General features: G+C 37.8%; 2 protein-coding genes across 4 annotated transcripts; one reads left to right on the forward strand and one right to left on the reverse strand.

Annotated features, from left to right (window-relative positions):
* Positions 1–1,819: 1,819 nt before the first annotated feature.
* Positions 1,820–13,886, reverse strand: LOC149829192 (ATPase complex subunit). Its single transcript, XM_090017305.1, has 7 exons — positions 13,742–13,886; positions 13,603–13,643; positions 13,281–13,344; positions 4,959–5,129; positions 4,320–4,391; positions 2,342–2,520; positions 1,820–2,245 (listed from the first exon to the last, which is right to left on the reverse strand). Exons 1-7 carry the CDS (start codon positions 13,868–13,870, stop codon positions 2,128–2,130), a joined length of 774 nt encoding a protein of 257 aa, XP_089873431.1. The 5' UTR covers positions 13,871–13,886; the 3' UTR covers positions 1,820–2,127.
* Positions 13,887–16,361: 2,475 nt separating this feature from the next.
* LOC149829193 (glycine-rich RNA-binding protein RZ1C-like) lies at positions 16,362–23,272 on the forward strand. Of its 3 annotated transcripts, none has more exons than XM_090017959.1 (3): positions 16,362–16,462; positions 16,640–16,758; positions 22,314–23,272. In XM_090017959.1, exons 2-3 carry the CDS (start codon positions 16,648–16,650, stop codon positions 23,019–23,021), a joined length of 819 nt encoding a protein of 272 aa, XP_089874085.1. In that variant the 5' UTR covers positions 16,362–16,462; positions 16,640–16,647; the 3' UTR covers positions 23,022–23,272. The 3 variants fall into 3 exon arrangements, with proteins under 3 accessions (XP_089874085.1, XP_089874087.1, XP_089874086.1); XM_090017961.1 differs by lacking the exons at positions 16,362–16,462; positions 16,640–16,758 and adding exons at positions 16,766–18,325; positions 18,415–19,136; XM_090017960.1 differs by lacking the exons at positions 16,362–16,462; positions 16,640–16,758 and adding an exon at positions 16,766–19,136.
* Positions 23,273–23,779: the final 507 nt, after the last annotated feature.

Genomic DNA, 23,779 nt, shown 5'->3' on the forward strand with positions numbered 1-23,779 from the left:
AAGCCAAAACTATATCCGGTTATAATTGGATGCAGATATGGTTTTGATTTTTCCTATTGAATCTAGTATCTGAATTCGTTTACACGCGTAAAAAAGCAGATTTGGTATTTATGAGCTTTTCACGATCTGAATCCGATTCTGTTTAGCCAACATCCAATTAATCAAATATGGCATTGGCCACATCCAATCCGGATTCCAATAGTTTACATCCCTACTTCATATGGATACACATTCTTTTGTGCCGGTTGTTGATGCAGGGACACTGTCATTTGTATATGACTAGTTTATTAAAAGATATAGAGTAAACACCAAGACAGAGTATCTGTAAGTATATAGTCAACCACTGTTGCCATGATAATTGCTATTTCAGGGGGCGTTTGAAATGAAGGATAAAACCTGCCCGCAGACAATACAGTCCCTGCAGGTTGGTTGTCTCGTGTTTGTGATGCCCCACCTCAAGGACAAAGCAGCCCCAATGGTGGCTGTTTTGTTTCGAAAAACAAGGACACAAGGGTCGGACTCACCCACCGGTGTTGACTCTTGTGTCCTGGGCATCAAACTTACCCTCAATGACAGGAACTTAGGAACCCTCAAGAATGGCGCTCAAATAGGTGCAATCATGCATACACCATCAAGGCCTATGTTTACCTTTTCAGTATTGTCTTTGTAAAACTCCCTTGATGTTAGTACATTTTGAAAAGATTTCCAAAAATGGGTTGCAAAGGTCATACTATATTTGCGAATGTCCTCTTGCCTGTGCCCCTTACGCGATTTTTTTCAACATTTTGGAGACATTTGCGAAGTCGTGTCATATTTGCAAAAGGGTAAAAATGTCTTAAAAAACCGAGAATCAAAATTTTGGACATGGAGTGGATTTTGGCAAATTGTGAGGCTTTTTAAAAAGCACGCTACTTTACAAGGACAGTCAGGTCATTTTCTGTTTTAATAAATCATCAATGTGCTTGAGGTAACCTTCCCATGCACCTTGCTGCAGTCAAATTTAAACTGGAAATTAAAAGAATTCATTACCAAACCTCCCAGATACCAAAGGTCACACTGACTTCAGAAAATCCCCCGGATCATGAATCAGGTTGCAAGTGTTGCAATCACAACACATCAAGGCAAAATAACGAAGAATAATGAAGTCAGAATAAAATTTCATTTTCCCTTTAACTAATAATTGTAGTGGTTAATGGCAGAGAAATATCAGTATCCAGTTTTATCACATTCTTAGCGTGTCATAAAAGCTTTAATGCAATTATAATTTTCAGAAAATCCTTTAAATAAGTTCATATAAAGCCAGAGCTGTAAACAATCAGAAAACCACTGACACTGCTAATATAATGCACACGGACCCTGAACCACGGATACAAATCAAGCAGATGGAATGCAATTGGTATGGTCCATCACTTTATGTTATCTGGGTTGGAGCAAATCAGAAAAAATATGTGATCTTGAAGGGTTACTATAACCATGAAAATACGGCTATTATAGCCAAACCTTGTTTCATCCCTTTTATCCCGTCCAATAAAGCAGGATTGTAAAATATCTTTGGAAACAATTTTTGCTCAATCAACTATTTTAAATTAATCAATGCATAACAGAAACATAAAGAAGATTCAACAACCCAGAGAGAGAGAGAGAGAGAGAGAGAGAGAGAGAGAGAGAGAGAGAGAGAGAGAGAGAGAGTTTGCATGCTATACAAGCAACAACCAATGTGTCAGCCCAAATTTGACATGAACCATAACCCTTTGAGCTGGAAGCAGTTTAAATTTTAAATAGATCAATCTATTTTCTTTAGATTTAATAAAAGCAACAGTTTATTTTCTTGTATTCACTAAGTATTACATATCAAGAAAATCAGTTCACATTCACATTCGTTGGAACGGTGACCAAATAAAAAGCAATAAGAAAGTTTTACATGAGGATTGCCCATGATCCTTTACTTCTAATCTAATCAGAAAATTTTACATGATCAAGAAACTAAAGGGATTCCCCATAAGCAACTCCAGCATAGAAAAAGAAAAAAAGTAAACAAAAAGAAATGGATGAAAAGGGAAAATAAATTCAAAAAGCTGTTAGGTGGGCATGACCTGTATGTCTCTTGCCTGTTGCATAAAATTCACCTCATTTTTCTTCTAACAGTTGGAAAGTGCATGACAAAAGTGAAGACAGCTCTTCTTTTGTGGCCAATCCAAAGCCTTGCCATCTAATCTTGCCAAACCTGTCTAACAAAAATATATACCTGCAAAGCAGTGATGTATGTTTAACTTAATCGAACCAAATAGTTGCATTTACAGGGGAAGAATACACACTTGGGAGAAGAGCAGAATAGTGATACCCGGTGAGAAGGTTCAATATTTGGAGCTCTTTTCTGAAGTAATAGTGATCTCCAAAAGAATAAACAATCTGCCTCTGAAGAGTTTGGTTCCCCTCAACACTGCTGGATTTCCTCATTACACGAAGTAGCAGACGTTTAATAGGATTCAATGATAAAAGCCATGAGTCTATGAAAGAGACCTGCTTGCATGTGGAAGTTCCAATGAAGAATGATAAACTAGATGAGAAACAAACATAAAAATTCAGATGAGGAAATATAAAACTCAAAGAACCACAAAGTATGTACAGAGTGATCAAAGTCATAATCATTTTGAGTATTCATGTTGCTTAATCAGTTCAATAATTTGAAATCAGACCACAAGCAGGTAAGTCAAAGGCATCTATAGTCCCATTTCTAAAGAAACAAGGAAATAGCAAAGTGTAAAGAGAATTAAGATGATCAATGACATATAACACAGCTTTTGACATGATAGCCTAATGGAAGAGTTAAACATAGATCTCCATTTGGCACATCAAGAAACAAATCTAAAATTAAGATAAACAATGACATAGAACATAAAGCTTTGAACAAAATAGCTAAAATAGAAAAGCTAACATAGGCTCTTCATTTGCCACCACCAATGAATTCATTAATTTTGCATCTTTTGGACATTTTCTGATATTTTTCACAGATTCTTCCAGATGTAGATGAATCAGAACTCCAGTGCCATGTGCAAGATTGAATTACATCTATGAACACGATTAGCTTGATCATAGCTGGACAAATACGATAAATCCGGAGGTTCAATCCCTTTTGAAAATTTGGAGCAGAATACGTTTTATTTGTTTCATCGATAAACCAAGCAAGCCTTCTATTCTACCAGAAATTCCAAGGATTGTTTTTGAAGTGAAAACAAAGTGTCTTCCATTAAAAATGTGTAAATTTGCTCCATTGATCCATGTTCACACTCAACCTTCAAAACCCCTTTACTGCACCCCATTCTCACCTAGCAGCACAATCAACCAACTTCAATAGATTTTGGCCTCAATTGATGAACTAAAGCGGCAACTGCTTCCATGGTTTAGTTTCTTCCAGCATCAAGTCCTATCCCATCATTTAATCTCATATTGATGAGCCTACATTCCCCACATATCATACCATAGCCACAAGTATCCTTCATATTTGGAGGAAGTAGTGACATTATCACGAGTTTTATAAGATGATATTAGAGGCATTCCATCATGATTTTTCACAATGTTATTGTGAATCCTTTTCAAATTTAAATGAAATCTTTTATGGATATCTTATAGTTTCTAACCAGTAAATATTTTTGCTTTTTTCAATATTATTGCAGAAAACATCAATTACAACAGTATCTCTATAATCAGGTAAATGCATCAAAACAAGTGGCATTTTACTGAAAGTGTGCTTCTAACAAATAATGTTCCATAGATCGAATCAGAAACAGTACTGAGATCCACAGCAGTATTGCAAAGATTTTGCTCAATGTACAAATTATCCGCTTGATCAGGTTTATGTTAAATCTTGATTGACTTAATGTGATATTAACAAGAACTTGATTTGAAAAAGATACTCAGGTAAATTGCCTGGTAAGTATTTGTGAATTGCAAGGATTCTCGTAAAAGGTTCAAGCAAGAAAATAACAATGATAACGAGACCAAGAACACAGTAATCATGACCTAAGTGGAAGCATGACATGCATGGATGAATCTACCATTCTTATGCCACTGAATCATACCCACTAACAATGAACTAAAATTGCAAAAAGAAGCAGAATCCAATTAAATCCAACTCAATATGTTAAAGATAAAAGGGAGAGGAAACAGAGATAGATCACCATTGTCCACATGTTTTCAAGTTCAAGAAGAAGAGCTGAAACAAAAATAACGAAAAAAAGGGGAAAAGGTTGCCCATGCAAGAAATTTGGTTGTTAACATGGAAGTTGTTTTTTTTCTCCCCTTGGATACTTGTTCATTACCTCATAAAGATGAATATCTTTGGGAGCATTAAAAGCACTAAGAAAAGGTGCACACCATGTCTCAGCCATTGCCTGCCAAGGAATTCCACAAGGTCCAAATGATAACAAGTATTATTAAAGTCATTAAACAATAATATAAAATAACTTCTCTTAAACAGTTATATGATTACAGTACAATTGAAATTTCCACAGTACATAAACATAGAGCTTCTGTTTTCTGGTATTATAAAAAAAAGGACAAATGTCATTTCATGCATGGAGTGTAGTTCTTAAATAGCTAAAGATAAGAGTAGGCATTCGGCATGGTTTTGAATCTGAAGGAGTTCAAGTAACCAGGGCAGGCTTGCCCACAATTTAGGCCCAGCGTAGTACTTGATTAGGTTGGTACCATTGGGCAGAAATATGGTTGTTGGCAATTTCTCCGCTAGGCTTTGCTTGGGATTTTTTTTCAAGCAGTGGTTTTTCCCCGGAGATAGTCACAGTTACAGTCATGAAAGAATATTGTAAATGGCAAAAAATGTTTTTTTCCTTAATTGAAGAATATGTAGAAAATATTTATTTTGCAAGCATTACAAATAAAATTGAAATCAGAATGATTATAGTATCAAGGGAAAAAAGAATGAGTAATTCTTTTCAAACCTGAGAGCTAGCTCGAAAAGAGAGACAAAGTAAGGATGCCTTAGGGCCTTCCACTCTGCCTTCAAAGACGAATGGAATCTTAAGTCTTCTACCATCTGAGAACTCCACTTCCAGTGAGGGAAACTTTTTAGCCACCATTGATGGAACTATAGTTTTATTGGCCATTGCAATCTACAAAAAGAAGTTAAAAAAAAAAGATTCAAACAAAGATGCATAGAATTAGTACAAGGATCCTCTCAAATATTGAAATCCTTGAGGTGCAGCAAACAGATGATTTTTTAAATTTTAATGATTTCAAGGTGCAGACAGAATAAGTCCAAAGTGAGAATTACAAGAATCCAGAATTTTACTAAATTCCGGGATTCCAAAATCCTACAACTTCAAAATCCTATAATCAATCAAGCACATATCAGTCTCATCAACCAAATCCAAATATCAGAATTTTCAAAATTCAGATTACATTGTCATCTTCAAATACAACTAGGAAACTATTGGGATGTGATATATCTTGGAATCAGATTTGGATCCATATCCGAGATCCAGATCCATTGTAAATCACGTTGTAATTATTGTATTTTATCGATCCATTTTACCCCCCCATTATATGACATATTGTATATTAGAGGTTGGGGCAATATTGTACATTTGCATTGTAATCAGATCTTAATGATAAAAGATAGAAACCCTAGACGTCCCTGTTATTGATGTTTTTGGGTATTCTGCAGTAGCCTCTCTTCTCTCTAATATTCTCTTCCTCTTGTATTCTTGGTGAATGATCTCTGATTTACATGGAATCCGAGCAATTGATTCTGAAATATATTCTCCTTATTTAAATCACGCGAAATACTTCCTATTTTCTTCTTAAATCATGTGATCTGCTGCTGCATATTTCATGTGAAAGCTTAAAATCATCATGTGATCTATTGCTGCATATTCACGTGAAAACTCAAATAACGTGATCTGTGTATTTCTTATTTCTTCATTTAAATCATATGTAATATTGCTTATTCTCCGATTGAAAAGTTAGTCTTGGACATTTGATGGGTTCCAACCTACCGATCTTTCTGGTTTCTGAAAAAAAAAAAAATAGACCAGCTCATTGCTGAAACTGATTCTATTGTTGAAATGGATTCTTCCACATCTTCTTCTCTTTCTGCTAGCTTCTTGAATCAACTTGTCTCTGAAAAACTTACCAACACCAATTTTCATACCTGGAAGAGACAAATCATTTCATTTATCTGCAGCCAAGATCTTTCAGGTCACCTGGATGGATCAGTCCTGATTCCACTATAATTTATAATGCAGAAAAAGAATAATGATAAAGGGGATGCTTTGACTACTGTTCTAAATCCACATTTTGTCTCTTGGATTAAGCGAGATCAGGCACTCATTGCCTACATCACACCTACTCTATCCCAGGAAGTTCTGATTAGTATTCCTGATGATTGAACTACTATGGAACTCTGGGGTAAGCTAGTTCAAACATATTATCAGGTTTCAGATTATGTTTTTAAAAAGAGAATTTCAGAATCTCAAAAAGGTCTTCATGACCATAATGGAATACCTAAACAAAATGAAGCATATTACTCTGTCACACGGACTCGGCTAGGGAGGTGCTGCACCCGAGTCGACACGCCCCGACACGGGTGCGGCTTCGAACTCGGCCTGGACTGGGTCAACGCCGAGTCGGACTCGGTCAACGAGTCGAGGCCGAGTCCGTCCACATTTTGGACTTGGTCAACTTTGACCGAGTCCAAAAATGTCTATTGAAAAAACTAAAACAATTGATTTTTTTTATATAAAAAGAGACAGTGAACAGTGTTGTGCCTGTTTACAGTGTTGTGCACAGTGCGCACAGTGCTGTGCACAGTGCGCACAGTGCCTGTGCTTGTGCACAGTGCACAGTGCTGTGACTGTGCACTTTTTAAATAAAATAAAATAAAATAATATCTTTTAAATAAAATAAAATAAAATAAAATAATATATATATATATATATATATATATATATATATATAAATATATATATATATATAGCCGAGTCCCCGTGTCCAAAAATTTTAAAATTGCGCCGCACCCGTGTCGCACCCGCACCCGCACCCGCACCCATGTGACATAGATATTACTTATCAACTTGTGATGGTCGGCTATGAAGTCTCAGAAAAAGATAAGGTGCAGAAGGCACTTAATGGGTTGGGGTCGGAATATAGTGTTGTCTACACTACCTTGTCATGTTTTCCTAAGTTGCCCAACTTTAAAGTGTTGCAATCTAAGTTACTCCTTTTTTAAATGAATATGCCTGGAGCATCATGAGGGAATTTATCCACGCGGGGACAGCCATAATGTATTCCTATCTGATTCACAGTTTGTAAGAGGGCATGGTGGAATGCGAGGAGGAAGAGGTAGTGGATGTGTAGGGAATCAGGGAGGCCGAGGCCTTCTTCCGCTCCCAAATATTCCACTTTTAGCAAATCAGAACAGAAGAATTCCAACATGCTATGTGTGTAAAAAGCCAGGTCATGTGAAAAAAGATTGTTGGTTTAAGGATGATCCTAGATATAATTCATAAGCTAAAGTTCAAGGAAAATCATTCGACTGATCAACTGGATCAAGATCAGGTTCAGAGGCTCAGGCACTTGTAGACAAACAACTTTTGTTGGCAGCCCTTGTAGGACTCAATCAGAAGCAGAATGATCAAGGTGTTTGGTATGAAGATTCAGATGCAACCAATCACATCACTGGGAATGAAGGTAAATTTCGAAACTTGGCCCCTTATTTTGGAAAAGACAGAGTCATTATCGGAGATGGTACTCGACACCCCATCATTGGCACTGAAAAAGTCTTTGTTCACATGTCTAATTATAATTTTCAACAAACATATTCTTTGTTCCCAACATTAAAAAGAATCTTGTTTCCGTTTCTAAATTAGTTGATGATACCAACTCATGTGTTATTTTTACTCCTTTTGTTTATGTGAAAGATCTTTACATGAAGAGGATGTACGTTGAAGGTCAAAGACAATAAAATATGTACCTCTTCAAAGAAGACCCATATGTCGAAATCAAGAATAAATTTGTCGAGAAGTCTAAGAGTCATTCTTTGTCTTTATGTCTTGTCAATGAGTCTGAGTTGAATAAGTCAAATATTTGGCATAGTCGTCTTGCACATTGTAGTAAAGCTTTCACTAGAAAGCTCAATTATAGTAACTTAATTTATTTTTTCAATGTAAACCAAGAGTTGAAGAGTCATGTTTGTCCTAGCTGTCAAGTGTCTAAGAGTCATGTATTGCCCTTTACTTATAGCAATAAAAGAGCTTCAAAATTGTTTTAAATCATTCATTCTGATATGTGGGGATTTGCTCTCAATTCCTCTTCTTCTGGAAGGCAATTCTATGTGATCTTTGTTGATAATTATTCCAGGTAGACTTTGATATATTTTATGAAACATAAGCATGAGGTTTTTAATATTTTTAAAAAATTTCCATGTCTATCATAAATTTTTAGTGTGATGGTGGGGGTGAATACTCTTCGATTAGCTTTATTGAATATCTCAAGATAAATGGGATCAATCGAAGAGTGTATTGTCCCCAAACACCTCAACAAAATGGACTTGTTGAGAGGAAGCAAAGACACATAGTTGAGAGTGCCTTAGATATGATGCATGAGGGATGCGTTCTCACACATTTATGGATAGAAGCTTTCCATATTGTTATTCATGTCATTAATATACTGCCCATGAAAGTGATTCAAAATAAGTCACTGTATTATGACCTTTTGGAAAACATCCTTATTATAATTTTCTGAAAATTTATGGATGTGTTTGTTATGTTCATATTGATGCATCATTGAGAAATAAGTTTGACAAGAAAGTATACCTTTGTAAATTTGTTGGTTATGTTGATGATTATAAGGGATACCAATGCTATGACATTGAGAACAGGTGTGTTCGAATATCAAAAAATGTAGTCTTTGATGAAAAGAAATTTGAGTATAAGGAGAACACACAGGGAGAAACACAAACACTTGAAACTTATCAAACCTGGATGAGTGAGGAATTATTTTCAGTTGAAGATGATGATTTAGCTCAAGAACGGGTGATTGAGAATATATGTGAAGATGAGATTCATGAGTAGTTGGAGCGTGATGGCTTAAATGATTGGCAGCATACACCACCAACTACAAATACAGCCCCATAACCTGACAGATTTAAAGTTATGATATACAGTCGCAGAAATAAATATGTACCTAACGTAAATTCATTGCAGCAAGGTGCAGCCAGCCAAATTGATTAGGTACAACAAGATACAACCAGCCATATTGATCATGTGACTCCAAATATTAAGGTCTAGACGAGTCAGATACCCAGTTGAAAAAGGAGTAAGTTATGAAAATTTTAGCACAGATCATCAATTACTTTTTACCGTTGTCTCAAAACAAGAACCCAAAACTTACAACCATGCATTGAAGTCAAATCGATGGATTTAAACTATTAATGAAAAGATGAAGGCACTTTATGAGTATCAAACATAAAAGATTATTCTGAGGCCTTTTGATAAGAATGTTGTGGCATCAAAGTCAATGTACACAATTAAATATAAACCAAATAGCAACGTAGAGAGATATAAGGCTCGGCTTGTAGAAAAGGGGGTTTACCCATAAACATGGGTTGGATTATAATAAAGACTTTTAGTCTCGTAGTAAAAATGAGAACAATACATATTATTTTGTTTCTCGCTATAGATGACAGTTGGATGCTAAGTCAATTGGATGTCAAGAATGTGTTTTTGCATGAAGATCTAAAGGAAGAAGTTTACATGGAACAACCTAAGAGATATAGTGAGAATGATCTAAGCCAATACGTGTGTAAGCTAAACAAGGTTATATATGGGCTTAATAAAGCCTCTAAATCATGGTTCAAAAGTTTCTCCATTGAAATTCAAAAACATAGATTTACTAGATCGCATCTCGATCAATCATTTTTTATGTACAAAGGTAAAAAGTGGTTAACTGTATTACTCATTTATGTCGATGATATCATAGTTACGGGTAACTCGGAGAAACACATAATTGAAATTAAAGAAGTTTTGAGTCGCATATTAGGTGAGTCTAAAGGCGGTGGCACCGCTAGGTAAGGATACATCGTGGTGGAACGAGGATGTCAATTTAGCTATTAAGGTTAAAAGAGAGGGTTATAGAAATCTAAGTAAGAGTCGTGATAATGAGAATTTGGAGAAGTATATGATAGCAAAAAAGGAAGCTAAAAAAGTAGTTCGGAACGCGAGGGATAAGGTATATAAGGAGGTTTATGATAAGTTGGATACCAAAGAGGGCGAGAAGGATATTTATAGGCTTGCAAAGATGAGAGATAGGAAATCGAGAGATCTGAGTATGGTTAGATGTATCAAAGATGAAATACAAAGGGTTTTAGTCAAAGATGAGGAGATTAAGGAGAGATGGAAAGATTATTTTGATAAGCTATTTAATGAAAGGCATGCTCCGGATCTTGGAGACTTGTCCATTCCTTTTCATGGGATGAATCGTGACTTCATGCACAAAATTCAAAAGAAAGAAATTGCAGAGGCTTTGAAGAAAATGAAATCAAGAAGGACAGTTGGCCCAGATGGTATACCTATCGAGGCTTGGAAATGTTTGGGAGAGAAAGGTTTAGAATGGTTGACAAATCTTTTTAACAAGATTTGGCGGACAAATAAGATGCCTACTGAGTGGAGGAAGAGTACTTTGATGCCTCTATATAAGAATAAAGGTGATATACAAGATTGCACAAACTACCGTGGTATAAAACTCATGAGTCATACTATGAAACTTTGGGAGAGGGTGATTGAGTCTAGGTTGAGAAAGGTTGTCATGATATCAGAGAATCAATTTGGTTTTATGCCTGGAAGATCAAGTATGGAAGCTATACATCTTCTTAGACAACTTATTAAGAGAAATAGAGAGAGGAACAAAGATTTGCATATGGTTTTTATTGATTTGGAGAAGGCATACGATAGAGTACCTAGGGACGTTCTCTGGTGGACAATGATGAAGAAATGTGTTTCTCTTAAGTACATTAGTATAATTAAAGATATGTATGAAGGAGTAGTAACCAATGTCCGCACTTGTGGAGGGGTAACAACCAGTTTTCCTATAACGGTTGAGTTACATCAAGGATCTGCTTTAAGCCCTTTCCTATTTGCTATAGTGATGGATGAGCTTACGAGATCAATTCAAGAAAATGTGTCGTGGTGTATGTTGTTTGCTGATGATATTGTTTTGATTGATGAGTCTAGAGCTGGGGTTAATGCTAAGATAGAATTATGGAGACAGACATTGGAAGCAAGAGCTTTTAAGTTAAGTAAGAGTAAGACAGAATACATGGAATGTCAGTTTAGTAAGCAACGAAATAGTGATGGGAGCAGAGTTACCAGTCGAGGAAGCGGGAGCGGGAAGCGATACGGGAAGCGGGAGCGGGAAGCGAGGCACTTTCAAAAATTTAGGAAGCGGGGAAGCGTGGGACCACTTAGAAGAAAATTCCGAACCATCTCGGAAACGACCTAGGAAGCGAACCGGAAGCGAAAAAATGAAAAAAATGGGGGAAGCGAGGGGGAAGCGAGGGGGAAGCGTGGGGGAAGCGTGCTTCCCATTTATGGGAAGCGCGTTTCCCATAAAAGGGGGACGCGCTTCCCATAAAAGGGAAGCGCGCTTCCCAAAAAAGGGGGACGCTTCCCCTCACGCTTCGGAAGCGTGACGTTTCGCGCTTCCGAAGCGCGCTTCCCCTTTTGCCTAGGCGCTTCCGGTAACTCTAGATGGGAGTGTAGTGAAGTTTGGTGAGCAAGAAATATCGGTGGATGATTGTTTCAAATATTTGGGATCTATCATTCAAAAGTATGGAGAAATTGATGGAGATGTAAATCATAGGATAAAAGTTGGGTGGATGAAATGGAAAAGTGCAACTGGAGTGTTGTGCGATCGTAGAATGTCAGTGCGGTTGAAGGGAAAGTTTTATAGGACGACTATTAGGCCCACTTTATTATATGGTACGGAATGTTGGGCTGCCAAGAGACATCATATTCAAAAAATGAGTGTAGCTGAGATGTGTATGCTGAGATGGATGTGTGGAAATACAATAAAAGATAAGATTCGGAACGAAGAGATACGTAAGAAGGTAGGTGTTGCACCCATTGAAAATAAGATGAGAGAGAATCGTTTACGGTGGTTTGGACATATTCGACGAAGGCCTAATGATGCTCCAGTTAGAAGGATGGAGAAATGGGATAATATATTAGTTAAAAGAGGTCAGGGTAGGCCTAGGAAGACATGGATGGAGGTGATAGGAAAGGATATGAATGCTTTGAACCTCACTGAGGACATGGCATTGGATAGAAATGATTGGAGGAGAAGGATTCATGTGGAAGACCCAAAATGATTTTCTTTTTTTGTTCATATCGCCGACCCCAATTGTTTTGGAATGAAGGCGTAGTTGTTGTTGTTGTTGTTGTTGTTGTTGTTGTTGTTGTTGTTTGAGTCGCATATTCAAAATAAAGGACTTGGAAAGGCTCAAATATTTTTTGAGAGTAGAGGTCAATAGAGGAAAAAAAATATTATACTGCTGACGCAATACAAATACACTATCGAGCATGAGAGATTGCAAACCTTTATTGACTCTTAGTCCTCTAAATCAAAAGCTTTGTTGTGATAAAGGAGAAGTATATGAAGACCCTACTAAATACAAGAGTATTGTAAGTATGCTTCAGTACCTCATATTTACTTGGCCAGATGTAGTATATGCAATAAATCAAGTATCCCAATATATGCATTGTTCCAGAACCAGTCATGTAGAGGCTCTCAAGAGAATCCTTAAGTATCTCAAAGGTACACTTGAGGATGGTCTTTCCTATAAGAAAAGAAACGAGGATGAAAGCCTTCTCTGATGCAGATTGGGCAGGTGATCCTGATGAACGAAGGTCAATTTCAAGGTATAATATTTTTGTTGGAAGAAACTTAGTCTCATAGAGCAGTAAGAAACAAAAAGCAGTTGCTTGCTCTACCACATAGGCCGAATATAGAGCCATGGTTGCAGCATCTTCCGAAGTGACATGAATTAGATATTTTATGGGTGAATTGGATTAGAAAAATATCATATTCAGTGTTGTTCTGTGACAACCAAAGTGCAATCAAAATTTCTCTCAATCCAATTAAGCACCGAAGAACAAATCATATTAAAATAGATCAAGACTTTATCAGAAACAAAATAGAGAATAGTGAAATTACAGCAGCCAACTTCCCCTCATAGAGATCTTAACAAAGAAAGATTCAACATGTACCTTACCCCCATGTTTCTTTAGCTCAGAAATGTCAGCAAAGTAACCCCTGTTCATCTCATCAGTACTGCACCAATCCAACAACACCACTCTCATCAAACATCCCATTTCATTAATCATGTCATAAAAAATCAGAAACACCCCATCAAAAACGCAAACCAATCATGACACGAGTTCAATAATTTCAAAGCCAGGAAGCGTAATGACGCATCAACCAAATCACGAAAAAACCAAAAATTGATTCACTTTATGATACCCATTTCTTCAAAACCTTGATCATGAACGAATCAATAAAAGAGAAATCTAAGAGAGAGAGAGAGAGTACATCCTCTCGCGCTCCTTCTGAATGGCTTCTTTGCTAGCAAACTGCAGAGGGAAGACAAGAAATGGGATCCAAGAATGAGAGATACGATCATGGTTTGTGGTTGGTGCGTTGGTGGTTCTTCGTTGGGGAGGAGCATTACCTTGTAGATATCAAAGAAGCGACTTTGGGAGCCCACAGAGGAAGAGGTACAAGGGAGGAGGAATCCGTGAGGACTCTTCCTCGATCTGAGAATCGTCCTAGACGTCCTTAGCAGAGCGCGTGCTGCCATTCTCTCTCTCTCTCTCTCTCTCCCTACAGGAGGAAGACTGGAGGAGCAAAGAGCAAACTCCGTGACAGGGATGCTCCAATTCCTATCGTGTCGTGTCTCGTTAAAATCTAATAAAACGCGTGTCGTCTTTTCCGTGTCCTTGCGATACATGTAGCGAGGGAGAGCGCAACCGGAGTCAGTTTCATATTCGAATTGGAAAGGTTTGATTTAATGGTGTCAACGGGTCGGACTTGGTTGGGACCCAAGTGAATCCGAAACTTGGTTTTAATTTTTAGGAATTGGTATCGAGTTCAGACATGAGTCTTACCAGACCCACAATAAGAAAACCCAGAACTCAGGTCCTATAACGATTACGTAGCCAGATTCGAACCATAGTCTATAAAATAATATTTTTATTTTTTATACTGAAAAATTATGGATCCTATTTTGAAACACGAGTCTATTATGAAATTTCATAAATCATTGCTGGCTCCATATACTAATCAGAATCTTCGAGATTCCAATTAGGCATCATTTATCACCAAAACCTGAAGCCATAGAGTTTGGTACGGATCGGGTATACGTCAAACCCGACCCATTAACAGTCTTACCCATGAACAGTAAGTCAGCCCCAAACGTGCAGGGGATCAAGTGGGAAATTGGGCAAGGTATTCAACTATGATGCGTAAATTGCAAAAAACTGCAAAGAAAAATAGTCTTAACTTTTTTCTTCCTTATGATGAACTTTGTTTTTTAATATGAGAAATTGGGACATGCATAGGAATGATAAAAGGATCAATTTCTCTAATTCAGATTATTATTTTTTTCTTTATATATATATATATATAGAGAGAGAGAGAGAGAGAGAGAGAGGGTATGGATTGTGCTAAAGGCCCGTTTGAACTTGTGAAATAGGCTCAACAAGCTGATTATGAACAACTAGAATATGAGAATTAGAATATGATAATTAGAAATATAGGCATTTTCAAGACTTTTTTTGCAAATTCAACCATGTGGATGTGCTTGGCATGGTGAATTTGCTAGGAATCAATCTCTGAATTGTATATTTTTGATGAAAAAATGTGATTTTTGAATGCTTGAATATTTATGAAGATTATGAGTGATTAATTTTAAAGCTTTGAAAAAATCTCATTTATACATCAAAATCAGATGATTCAAGAGCGAGTTCTTGTATAATCAAACATGGAAATCACATCCCTATGGTTAGATTCAAGAGAAAAAGAAACAAAAAAATCATGAAAATCACTGTTCACACATTAGTTCTCTGATTTTCAGTTCTCATATTCTAGTAATTCATATCAATATAAATATGTTTCATGTCATATGCATTGTAGCTTTGAAACAATGTATTATCACGTATAGACTTGTAACAAGGTCGGGTATACCTGGTACACTTTTAGTAGACCCATGTGTTCAAGTTGGATCCAAAATATCATGGGTATTATAAATGAAGACTCGAATCCGCTTGAACTGGGCACGTGTTTTTATACTTTGCCCAAATAGTTTCACATAATGTAAAACCTAGATTGATTATGCACCCGAATCCGTTTTATAATTGAACTTGACCGAACCCAAATCCACTTTGTATCCAAACCAGCCCGAACGCCAACTGATTGTATAGTCAAACCTGTTTTATACTTGAACTAGCCCGAACTGTACTTGTTAAAACCCGACCCGCTATTGTTTAGAATACCTAACGTTTGTTAACATATAATCTTCTTAACGAATAGTTGATTCCACTAGTTTAAGTATGTTTTGATTGGTGAGTAATTAAGTATAGAATATCAATCATATCTAGACTCCAGTTAAAACCCAAACTGATGATACTTGAACCTGTTCACTTGTATGGATCTATAATTTTCATCCATACCCAAACCTGAACCTATAACCAAACAAACAATGGGGCGGGTCTGGATCTAATTCTGGTACACGATTAAAAAATAGGTCTATTGAAGACCCAACCAGATATACACCCGATCATGATGGGTCCACAATTTTCAGCAATACTGGAACCCTAACCCGAAATAGATTGGGTCCGGTTTGGGTCTAATTTTAAACCCGTTTCAGAATCTAGTCTGATAAGGCCCGATGTGAACCGACCAGTAAACCAAGCTTAGGCAAACCTCGGCCAGGGTCCCAAACCTTAGCGAGGGCGCTTTTGGCTGTCACAGTGACACGCTATTTAAAGATCTGCATCTAGGGGGACACAGTTGACAGCACGACACGGTCACGCACACACTACTTTATTAAATTTTAATAGTTTCATATTTTGAATAATATTTAAATACAAAATATATTTTTATATTAAAATATGAGAAAATTGTTATTCGATTACAAATTAAAAAAATCCGTGTGTTCGTGTTTTTTTTTATTTTTGAAGCTTACGTGGCGAACTAGAGTAGGTGTCGCGTCGTACCCGTGCCATTGTGACACAATGTCCCCCCAAGCATTCCTAGGGTTTAAAATGCGTTGCCGAAAGCCAGTGAGAGTCTTATCTTTCATACGGAAAGCGGAGAGACGACCTCTCTGTAGAGAGAGAGAGAGAGAGAGAGATTGAGGGTTTTGAAGGCTTCTTCCTTTGATTCAGATACTGTAAGTGTGCGGTCCATCGTATCGTTCTCATTTTTCCCCGTTCGTCCTCGATCTGCAATCCTTCGTTTCTAGGGTTTTTTTGATTTCTTCGAGCTCTTTGGGGGTTTGCTTTTTGTTTTCTCATTCCACCTAAAAGCCTAGTTTTGACCTTTTACCACTTTATCTTGTTTTCTTCAGGGAAGAAGATGGCGGGGAAAGAAGATATGCGCGTCTTCGTGGGGGGGTTGGCGTGGGAGACCACCGATCGGCAGCTTGCCGACACGTTCAGTCGTTACGGCAAGGTTCTCGATGCCCAGGTACGGTCGGGTTTAGGGTTAGTTTTTTTTATCGTTCGTCAACGTTTATTATCTCATAGGGTTTGTCGGATTCTTTCAGTTTCCTTGTTCGTTTTAGTCTGAATATGCCCTCTTTGAGTTGCCATTTTTAGTAGCACCTTTTTTTTCCAAAGATTTTTCCTTTTCGTTTTGAAATTCTAGCATTTATTTATAGGGCTAAGTTTTGGAATTGAAGTCTTTTTAATTTCCTCTTTCTTTCGGATCAATTAACTTTTTTCTTTCTTTTTTTGCCTGTTTGGGGTTGGAAATCTGGAACGGTCTGGTGAGGTTGGTTAATTTGGTATTGTGCTGGCGAGAACGCTACTGTTGGGTTGCTTGCGTTGACCTTTTTTTTGCACTGGGGGCTGCTCTGTTTGTAGATCTTCTCTGTGGATCTGCCTGCTCTTGGTATCTGGAAGAGGATCAGAACGGAACTGAGAGTGCGGAGGATGTGTGCTCAGATTGTGTAATCTTTAGCTTTTGCATTCTGTTGACCTGGATGCATCTCACGGAGAGAGGGGTTGTCCTGAGGGCTTTCTTAATGATTTGCGCACGTTCTCTCAGAGATTCCTTAGGTTGGTTTCTGTGTTAGATGTTCTTCGAGTTGCGGAACCGTTGTTTGTGTTGGCAGAGACAGTCATCGTCTAGCTGATGTGATCATGTTTAGTTGTATCAGAGATCGGCATGCAGAGGAGATCAGCATCTGATGTTCCTGCCATAGGGTTTTGTTTTTCCTTTTGGTGGTGTAGATTTAAAAGGGTTTGATTATGACCACCACCATCAATCTGAACTAGAAATCGAACACACATCGAACTGAACCTATAGACCAGATACACGTGTCAGATGTTTTATTTTTGTTTCTTTGGTTTTATATGGAAGCGGCTGTAAGTAATCTTTCAGAGGATGTGCAGCCGATAGTACTTTCAATATTTCAGAACTTACAAGAACTTTCAGTGTGGCTTCACTGTGATGTTCTTGTCATGGATAGTGTAAATTTGATTCCAAAACTTTTGGGTCATGCCACTGTTATCCTGTCTTGCAGCTAGCCTTACCGAAAAGTTTTATTGTCTTGGCTTTTTCGGTTCATAAAGATAGAACGGTACTGTGACTACAGATGCGACAGTGAAGGTAATTTGTTGAATGTTGCGTTGTTCACATGACAAGAAAGTCTTGTTTCACGGTCTAGAGCGTAGTTTGCCTTTTTCCGAGAGTCTCAGATCCGAGCATGATGATGCTATTACTGTTCCACCATACTACAGTTTTGTGAGCATATGTTGTAAAAAGCGTGATCAATCATTGCTTTTATGCCTATGGAATCCTTTGGAAGATTCTATTTGTACCTTGAAAGTTGAAACCATCTTGAGTTTTTGCTTAAAGTTCTATTGATAAAAGTGTTGCATTGTGTACAATTGTGAAGCATTTCCAAGCTACAGACACCTTGTCACCATGACCAATCTAAGTTCTTTCTCTTCCTATTGAAGCATATTGATGACAATGTGGTCAAAGAATCAAATACCGATCAGTATTCTCAGTGCTGCTTCTATCTTTGGTATGTTGCAGAAGCATGTGGTGGCTCATTCTACTGCATAATGTTACACATCATATGTAATCAGTTTGAGAGAATGTTATCTGTTGCAGTTATCGAGGAAATGATGGGTGAGAACAACATTTGGATAAAAAACTGTAGTATCAAAAGCCCTCAGTATCGTGTTCACTTTTGTGGAGGTACTGGTTTTGTGTAATGTAGTGCTGTATGGAATGTCCTTGTTAGTGACAGAAAATCCTCATAGCTTGTGTTTAGCCATTTACTTTGCATAGAGTCCCTTTCCTTTTCTATCTTCATTGGGAAGGAAATAATATTATATTTTCCCCTGGACACCAGCTGCAGTTAGAGTCTGAAAGTGGAACATGAGTGCGGCATAACTCATAAGAGAGGGGAGAATCTTTTATAGTTTTGCCAAAGTTTGACAGTGCTTGTCTGTGGAAGTTGATGTTGTACTTGACCTGCTATTGTTGTTTCACCTTGAATGATTGTGCGTCGTTGTTGGCTTTTGCCAGAAGGTTCTGTCTATACTTGCAGTTTGATGATGGGAAAAAATGTTACATAGAGGAAGAAAGCCATTTGCTTCAGTAGAAAACTCATCTTCCACAACATTTTCAGCTTACTCATGTTAATTTTAGTCAGTCCTGTGAAAATTTGAAGATGTTATATTTGAAAGATGAACTTGCTGGAGAATCTGCATCATATGAGGTTGGCAAAATGCTCTTTTGTTCTTTCTGTTGTTTGTGTTGTGATTTGGGGATGACACTGAATTGAATTGAAACGAGATTTCCCACAAGTTCAGCAGCTGCTGCCTTGAGTAAGAACTCTTACTGATGATTAATAAACTCTGTCAAGCATGATTTTTGTTTACTCAAGCGGTTTCTATAATTGAACTTATTGATTAGATTGGATACTCTTTATTCAAGTTGCTGGTGGACTCATAATAGATATCTCTTTTGGAGGCTTTGCCTGATTATTATTGGACATCATAATCCAATAGTTGTCTTGTCATGTAACTAAGGCAGCAAGCTCTTTCTATTTCATATTTTAGCTGTGCTTCATGTGCTATTAAATTCACAATTAGTTGCTGCAATGTTTTCCTATAATGCTTTCACTGCATAGTTGCTAGAAATGTTTGGTTATCTATGATGTTTTTAGAGAATAGTTGCATTTGTGTAGATGATTGGTTGAATATTTCTTGTTAGGATATATGGTAACCATGTGCATGCATGTGTATTCCATCCCTGCATGCATGGTTGCATGTGTGTGCGCCTGTTTATTTGAGCATGAGAAGAAAAGAAAGTTGTCAAGGTGTCTCCCACAAATATTTAGAACAAATAGTCTAATGTTAGTGAGTGTAGTAGTGATAAGATCTTCACAATGCAAAAGAAACAATCCAGTTGTTATTTTAGTCATCAGCATGTTAGTTGTTTATATTGGGGTGTTGTCTATGATAATATATAATTTTTTCACAGTTCAACTGGTGAGTTAGTTTCTTACTTTCCTTTGGTCTCAAACATCGTGTGGTATCAGAGCACAGTTATTATAATTCTTGCAACATTTTATGTTAAAGACATTGTGATTGTGGTGTTTGGTCTGAATGAATCTGGGAGCTCTCTCTTCTCTGTTTGGTGATGCTAAAGTTTGGATGGTCTTGCATTGGTCTGGATCTTGATAATCTATCATATTCATAAGGATTTTTTTCCTTAATTACGGTGGTGGTCTTTAATGACCGATTATCCTCTCTGTCCTGTAACTATAGCAGTAACACAATGAAAGTCAACTGCAGGTCCAAGGATAACCTCAATAACATGCATTTCCTGTAAGGGGATGAGAATGAATTTTATATAAAGTTGATCATTTTGATTTGGTTAATGACGACTGTTTTGATCATCATTATGTTATCCTTGTTTTGCATATGAGACTTTATTCATTCTGTCTTGATTCTTTTTCTTCTGCCTTCATTAAGAATGATTGGTGAAATTGTGTTCTATCCTCTATCCTCACATTTTTAGAGAATTTCAGCAAAACACAGTTCTGAAATGTAAGGGAGAATTTGTATTCTATTGCACCCATAGCAAATGTCTCTTTAAAAATCTGTCTTTTAAGCTTTCTGTGCTTCAAATGCTTTGGTTACTACTTTCAGATGATGAATTTTTATTTTGCTGTCCAGCTAGCTATCTCGGGCTTCACCAGCTCAGCAGGTTAAAGTTCAGCATCACTGAAAAATTCATAAAAGAAATAGTAATTCTCAGGAAGCTATGCATATGCTACACGATAAGGAATGTGAGAGCATAATGTCTAGTAGGATTATACCTGAATCGAAGAATTGTAAAATCGGTGGCATAATGTCTAGTAGTAATTCTCAGGAAGCTATGCATATGCTACACGATAAAGAGTGGGAGAGCATAATGTTGATGGCTCCAACAATGACAAATAGACTTGAATGACCAGGCCAACTTGAATTTTTATCTGTTCTTCAGAACAAGAGGTCTTTAAATTCTCCCAGTCACATTAAGGGCATTTGGCATGTTTGTATTGCCCTGTGATTCTTGGATTTGCTCATGACCTGTGATTGTAAATCACAATCTCAACACTTTCTCAAGGTTAGTGAAACATGAAAAAGTACAAGTTGTGATTGTGATTGCCAGCTATGATTGCTTTTGCCTTGAATCTTGTGAAAGTTGGTCACAGGATTGACCTTGTGACCAACATTCACAGCTTCTACTTTCTCAGCTGTGTTCATCCCCACCTGTGACCAAAGCATAAGATCTGGTCCTTTCTAGAATGTGGTATTATTGTCTGTTTCCTTTCAATGATTGGTACATATATTCAAAAGTATAAGATTAGATCCTTATTAACTACCCTAAGGAAATTGAATAATAGTTGCATTGTCTGGTGAATAGGTCTTCCAATGAATAGGGCATCAATTTTCAGTAAGATTACCATTAGTGTACTACCATTTTGCGAAGTTCTAATACCATTTCTAATCTCTAATAAAATAGGTTTTTCCTTAGGTGGACATTTCAACAAAGGTGTCTAATTTAAAATCTTGCGTTGGTTTATTGGTTATTACTTATTAGCGATCAAATCATTCTCTTTTTAAATCTTCAGCACCATGTGCTAGACATATGTTATGTTGATGTGGTTCCTTTTAAATCTTCAGTACCTTGTGGGACCAACGGGGCCTTTGCTTGTCTGGTAGGAGCAGTTAGTGCACGTCAACTTGTGTTGGGATGTTGAAGGTTCAAAACCCAATGGTATAGTTGTATAACTGCTAGAGGTCTGCCTAACCCCAGCTTGCCTTTTGAAAAAAAAAATCTTGGCAAATCTGTGTAGCTTCCAATGGCTTCAAGGTATTGCTGAACATCAAGCTATCACAGCATATAGGTAAACGCCAATTAGCGTGTACTGTCTTTCTGAATCAAGGCATGATTTTGTTGCTGCTTTTTTTTGGTTTTGTAGCGTAGGTTCTAATGCTGCTAAAGAATAGAGCATGCTGTTAAACCATGAGTTCCATATGTTTTTTCGGTCTTAACTGAATTCCTTTTCTCTTCATGCGTGAAGAGTAGAGCAAAGAAATTAGTTGTTTGCTTGTTTCCCACTACTAATCATCATCCTTTGAATTCTAGTCTTTTCCCATTGGTTGCTGAGTAGTTGTCCTGTAAGATTTTTCTTTTCTTTCCTTTCTCCTTGATGCTATTACTTGTTGCATGATCACTTGGACACTCGTTTGGAATCTAAAAAAATTGATTGGCAGCTGTGGACAAGCGTCTTTAGTGCACTTGTCAGTTAAGAGTTCAGATAAGCTATGGAGAAGGTGAAAAAAACAGCATTAAGTGGAGGAAACATTTGGTGTGTTGTAATCACAGAATTTATTTTAATAATGTATGGATATTGCAACGGTTGAGATTGTAGATCTTGTGGATGGGATGATACTATGTTCATCATTCTCTTTGTGTGGATTGGTATCTAAACATGATCTACTTTGTAGGTCATGCTGGAAAGGGGTACAAATCGCCCTCGTGGATTTGGGTTCGTGACGTTTGCCGACCGGCGGGGGATGGAAGCAGCCATCGATGAGCTGCATGGCAGGGAACTGAATGGGAGAACTATCTCTGTGAATCGGGCTGAGCCCAAGCTTGGGGATAATGGCCCAGGATATGGTGGTGGGGGGCGTGCAAGCTATGGAGGGGGAGATAGGGGCGATAGGGGCCCTGTTGGACGTTCTGAGTGCTTCAAGTGTGGTCGCTCTGGCCATTGGGCCCGTGAATGCCCCTCTGCTGTTGGCGGTGACGATGGACGCTTCTCATCCAGATCAAGGTATTCTGGAGGCCGTGGTGACCGCTTTGGAGGCGACCGCTATGGTGATGATCGCTATGATGGTGGCCGCTATGGTGATAGAGACCGTGTGGACGGTAGGGATAGCAGATATGGAGGTCGTGAGGCCCGTGACCGCTATCCAAGTGACAGATACCCAACTGGCGGGGACCGTCTTGGTGGTGATCGCTATGGTGGTTCGGATAGATATCCACAAAATGGATATAATAAGGACAGGAGCTACGAAAGGGATGGTGTGAGAGGCTCAGATCGTTTTGGTGGTGGTGGCCCTGCACGTTATGAAGGAAATTATAGAGACAGGTCAGGTCCCTATGACCGCCCTGCACGTGTGCGACCACCATCCTTTGAGGATCGTTACTGAAGATGATGGCCTTCTCTGCGGGGAGGCCCAGAATTCTCTTTGATTTGCAGTTACTTAATGCTAGTCTATATGCATACCAGAAGCTTGACTATTTCTCTGGTCATAATTAGAAGGATAGTGACTGGTAGTTGAGGGTTAGTGTGGTTGTTTCTGTGTTATATTTACAGAACCTTTCTGTTTGCTAGTTTTCCTGACTACAACTTTGTTACCTTGCTGCACTGTTGAAGTAACCATGTCTTTGTTTCTTTTAACTCGTGTCACCGTTTAGGACCTGGAAGTAAGACGTTCAATGTTTTGAACTATTCAGCATTGGAAATTGTATCATGAGAAACTGTGGTGGTAAGTAGCATGCCATTAGTCATGTAAAATATACCCATATAAAGATGATGGATGGCCAGAAAGGGCTCCACCTTTCTAGTTATAGTTAGGGGCCACCCTGGTTTGTCACCTGACATAGGACAATGTGTACTTGAGAGCCGAGGGGACTTTTAATGGTTTTGTCAATTAAGGCCTGCCAATTTGTGGGTTGATGATTGAGAGGTTTTCCCTTGTTCAAGCCATAAAAAGATTAGAATACATGTTTTAGGATCAAGAACACTGAAACACTGGTGGTGATGGTAGAGAATGACACGGAATTTAGGCTCTGTTTGGAATCCTGTGTTGGAGTGGGGTTGTCAACTACATCCATGTGAGGATGTTGAGAATATGGCCAATCTCCACCCCTATTTCCATTGGAACACCAATTTCCCAAAACAGTA

This window comes from Nuphar pumila, chromosome 9, assembly GCF_984573655.1.
Source record: "Nuphar pumila chromosome 9, dmNupPumi1.hap1.1, whole genome shotgun sequence".
Taxonomy (NCBI): Eukaryota; Viridiplantae; Streptophyta; class Magnoliopsida; order Nymphaeales; family Nymphaeaceae; genus Nuphar; species Nuphar pumila.

Bases quoted from the DNA above. Each gene is read 5' to 3' on its own strand.
- LOC149829192 (XM_090017305.1), bottom strand. From the start codon at position 13,870: ATGGCAGCACGCGCTCTGCTAAGGACGTCTAGGACGATTCTCAGATCG. The intron at 4,392-4,958 runs GTTTGAAAAGAA...ATTCCTTGGCAG, and splicing joins CTTTTCGAGCTAGCTCTCAG to GCAATGGCTGAGACATGGTG. The intron at 2,246-2,341 runs GTATCACTATTC...ACTGCTTTGCAG, and splicing joins ATATTGAACCTTCTCACCGG to GTATATATTTTTGTTAGACA.
- LOC149829193 (XM_090017959.1), top strand. From the start codon at position 16,648: ATGGCGGGGAAAGAAGATATGCGCGTCTTCGTGGGGGGGTTGGCGTGG. The intron at 16,759-22,313 runs GTACGGTCGGGT...TCTACTTTGTAG, and splicing joins GCAAGGTTCTCGATGCCCAG to GTCATGCTGGAAAGGGGTAC.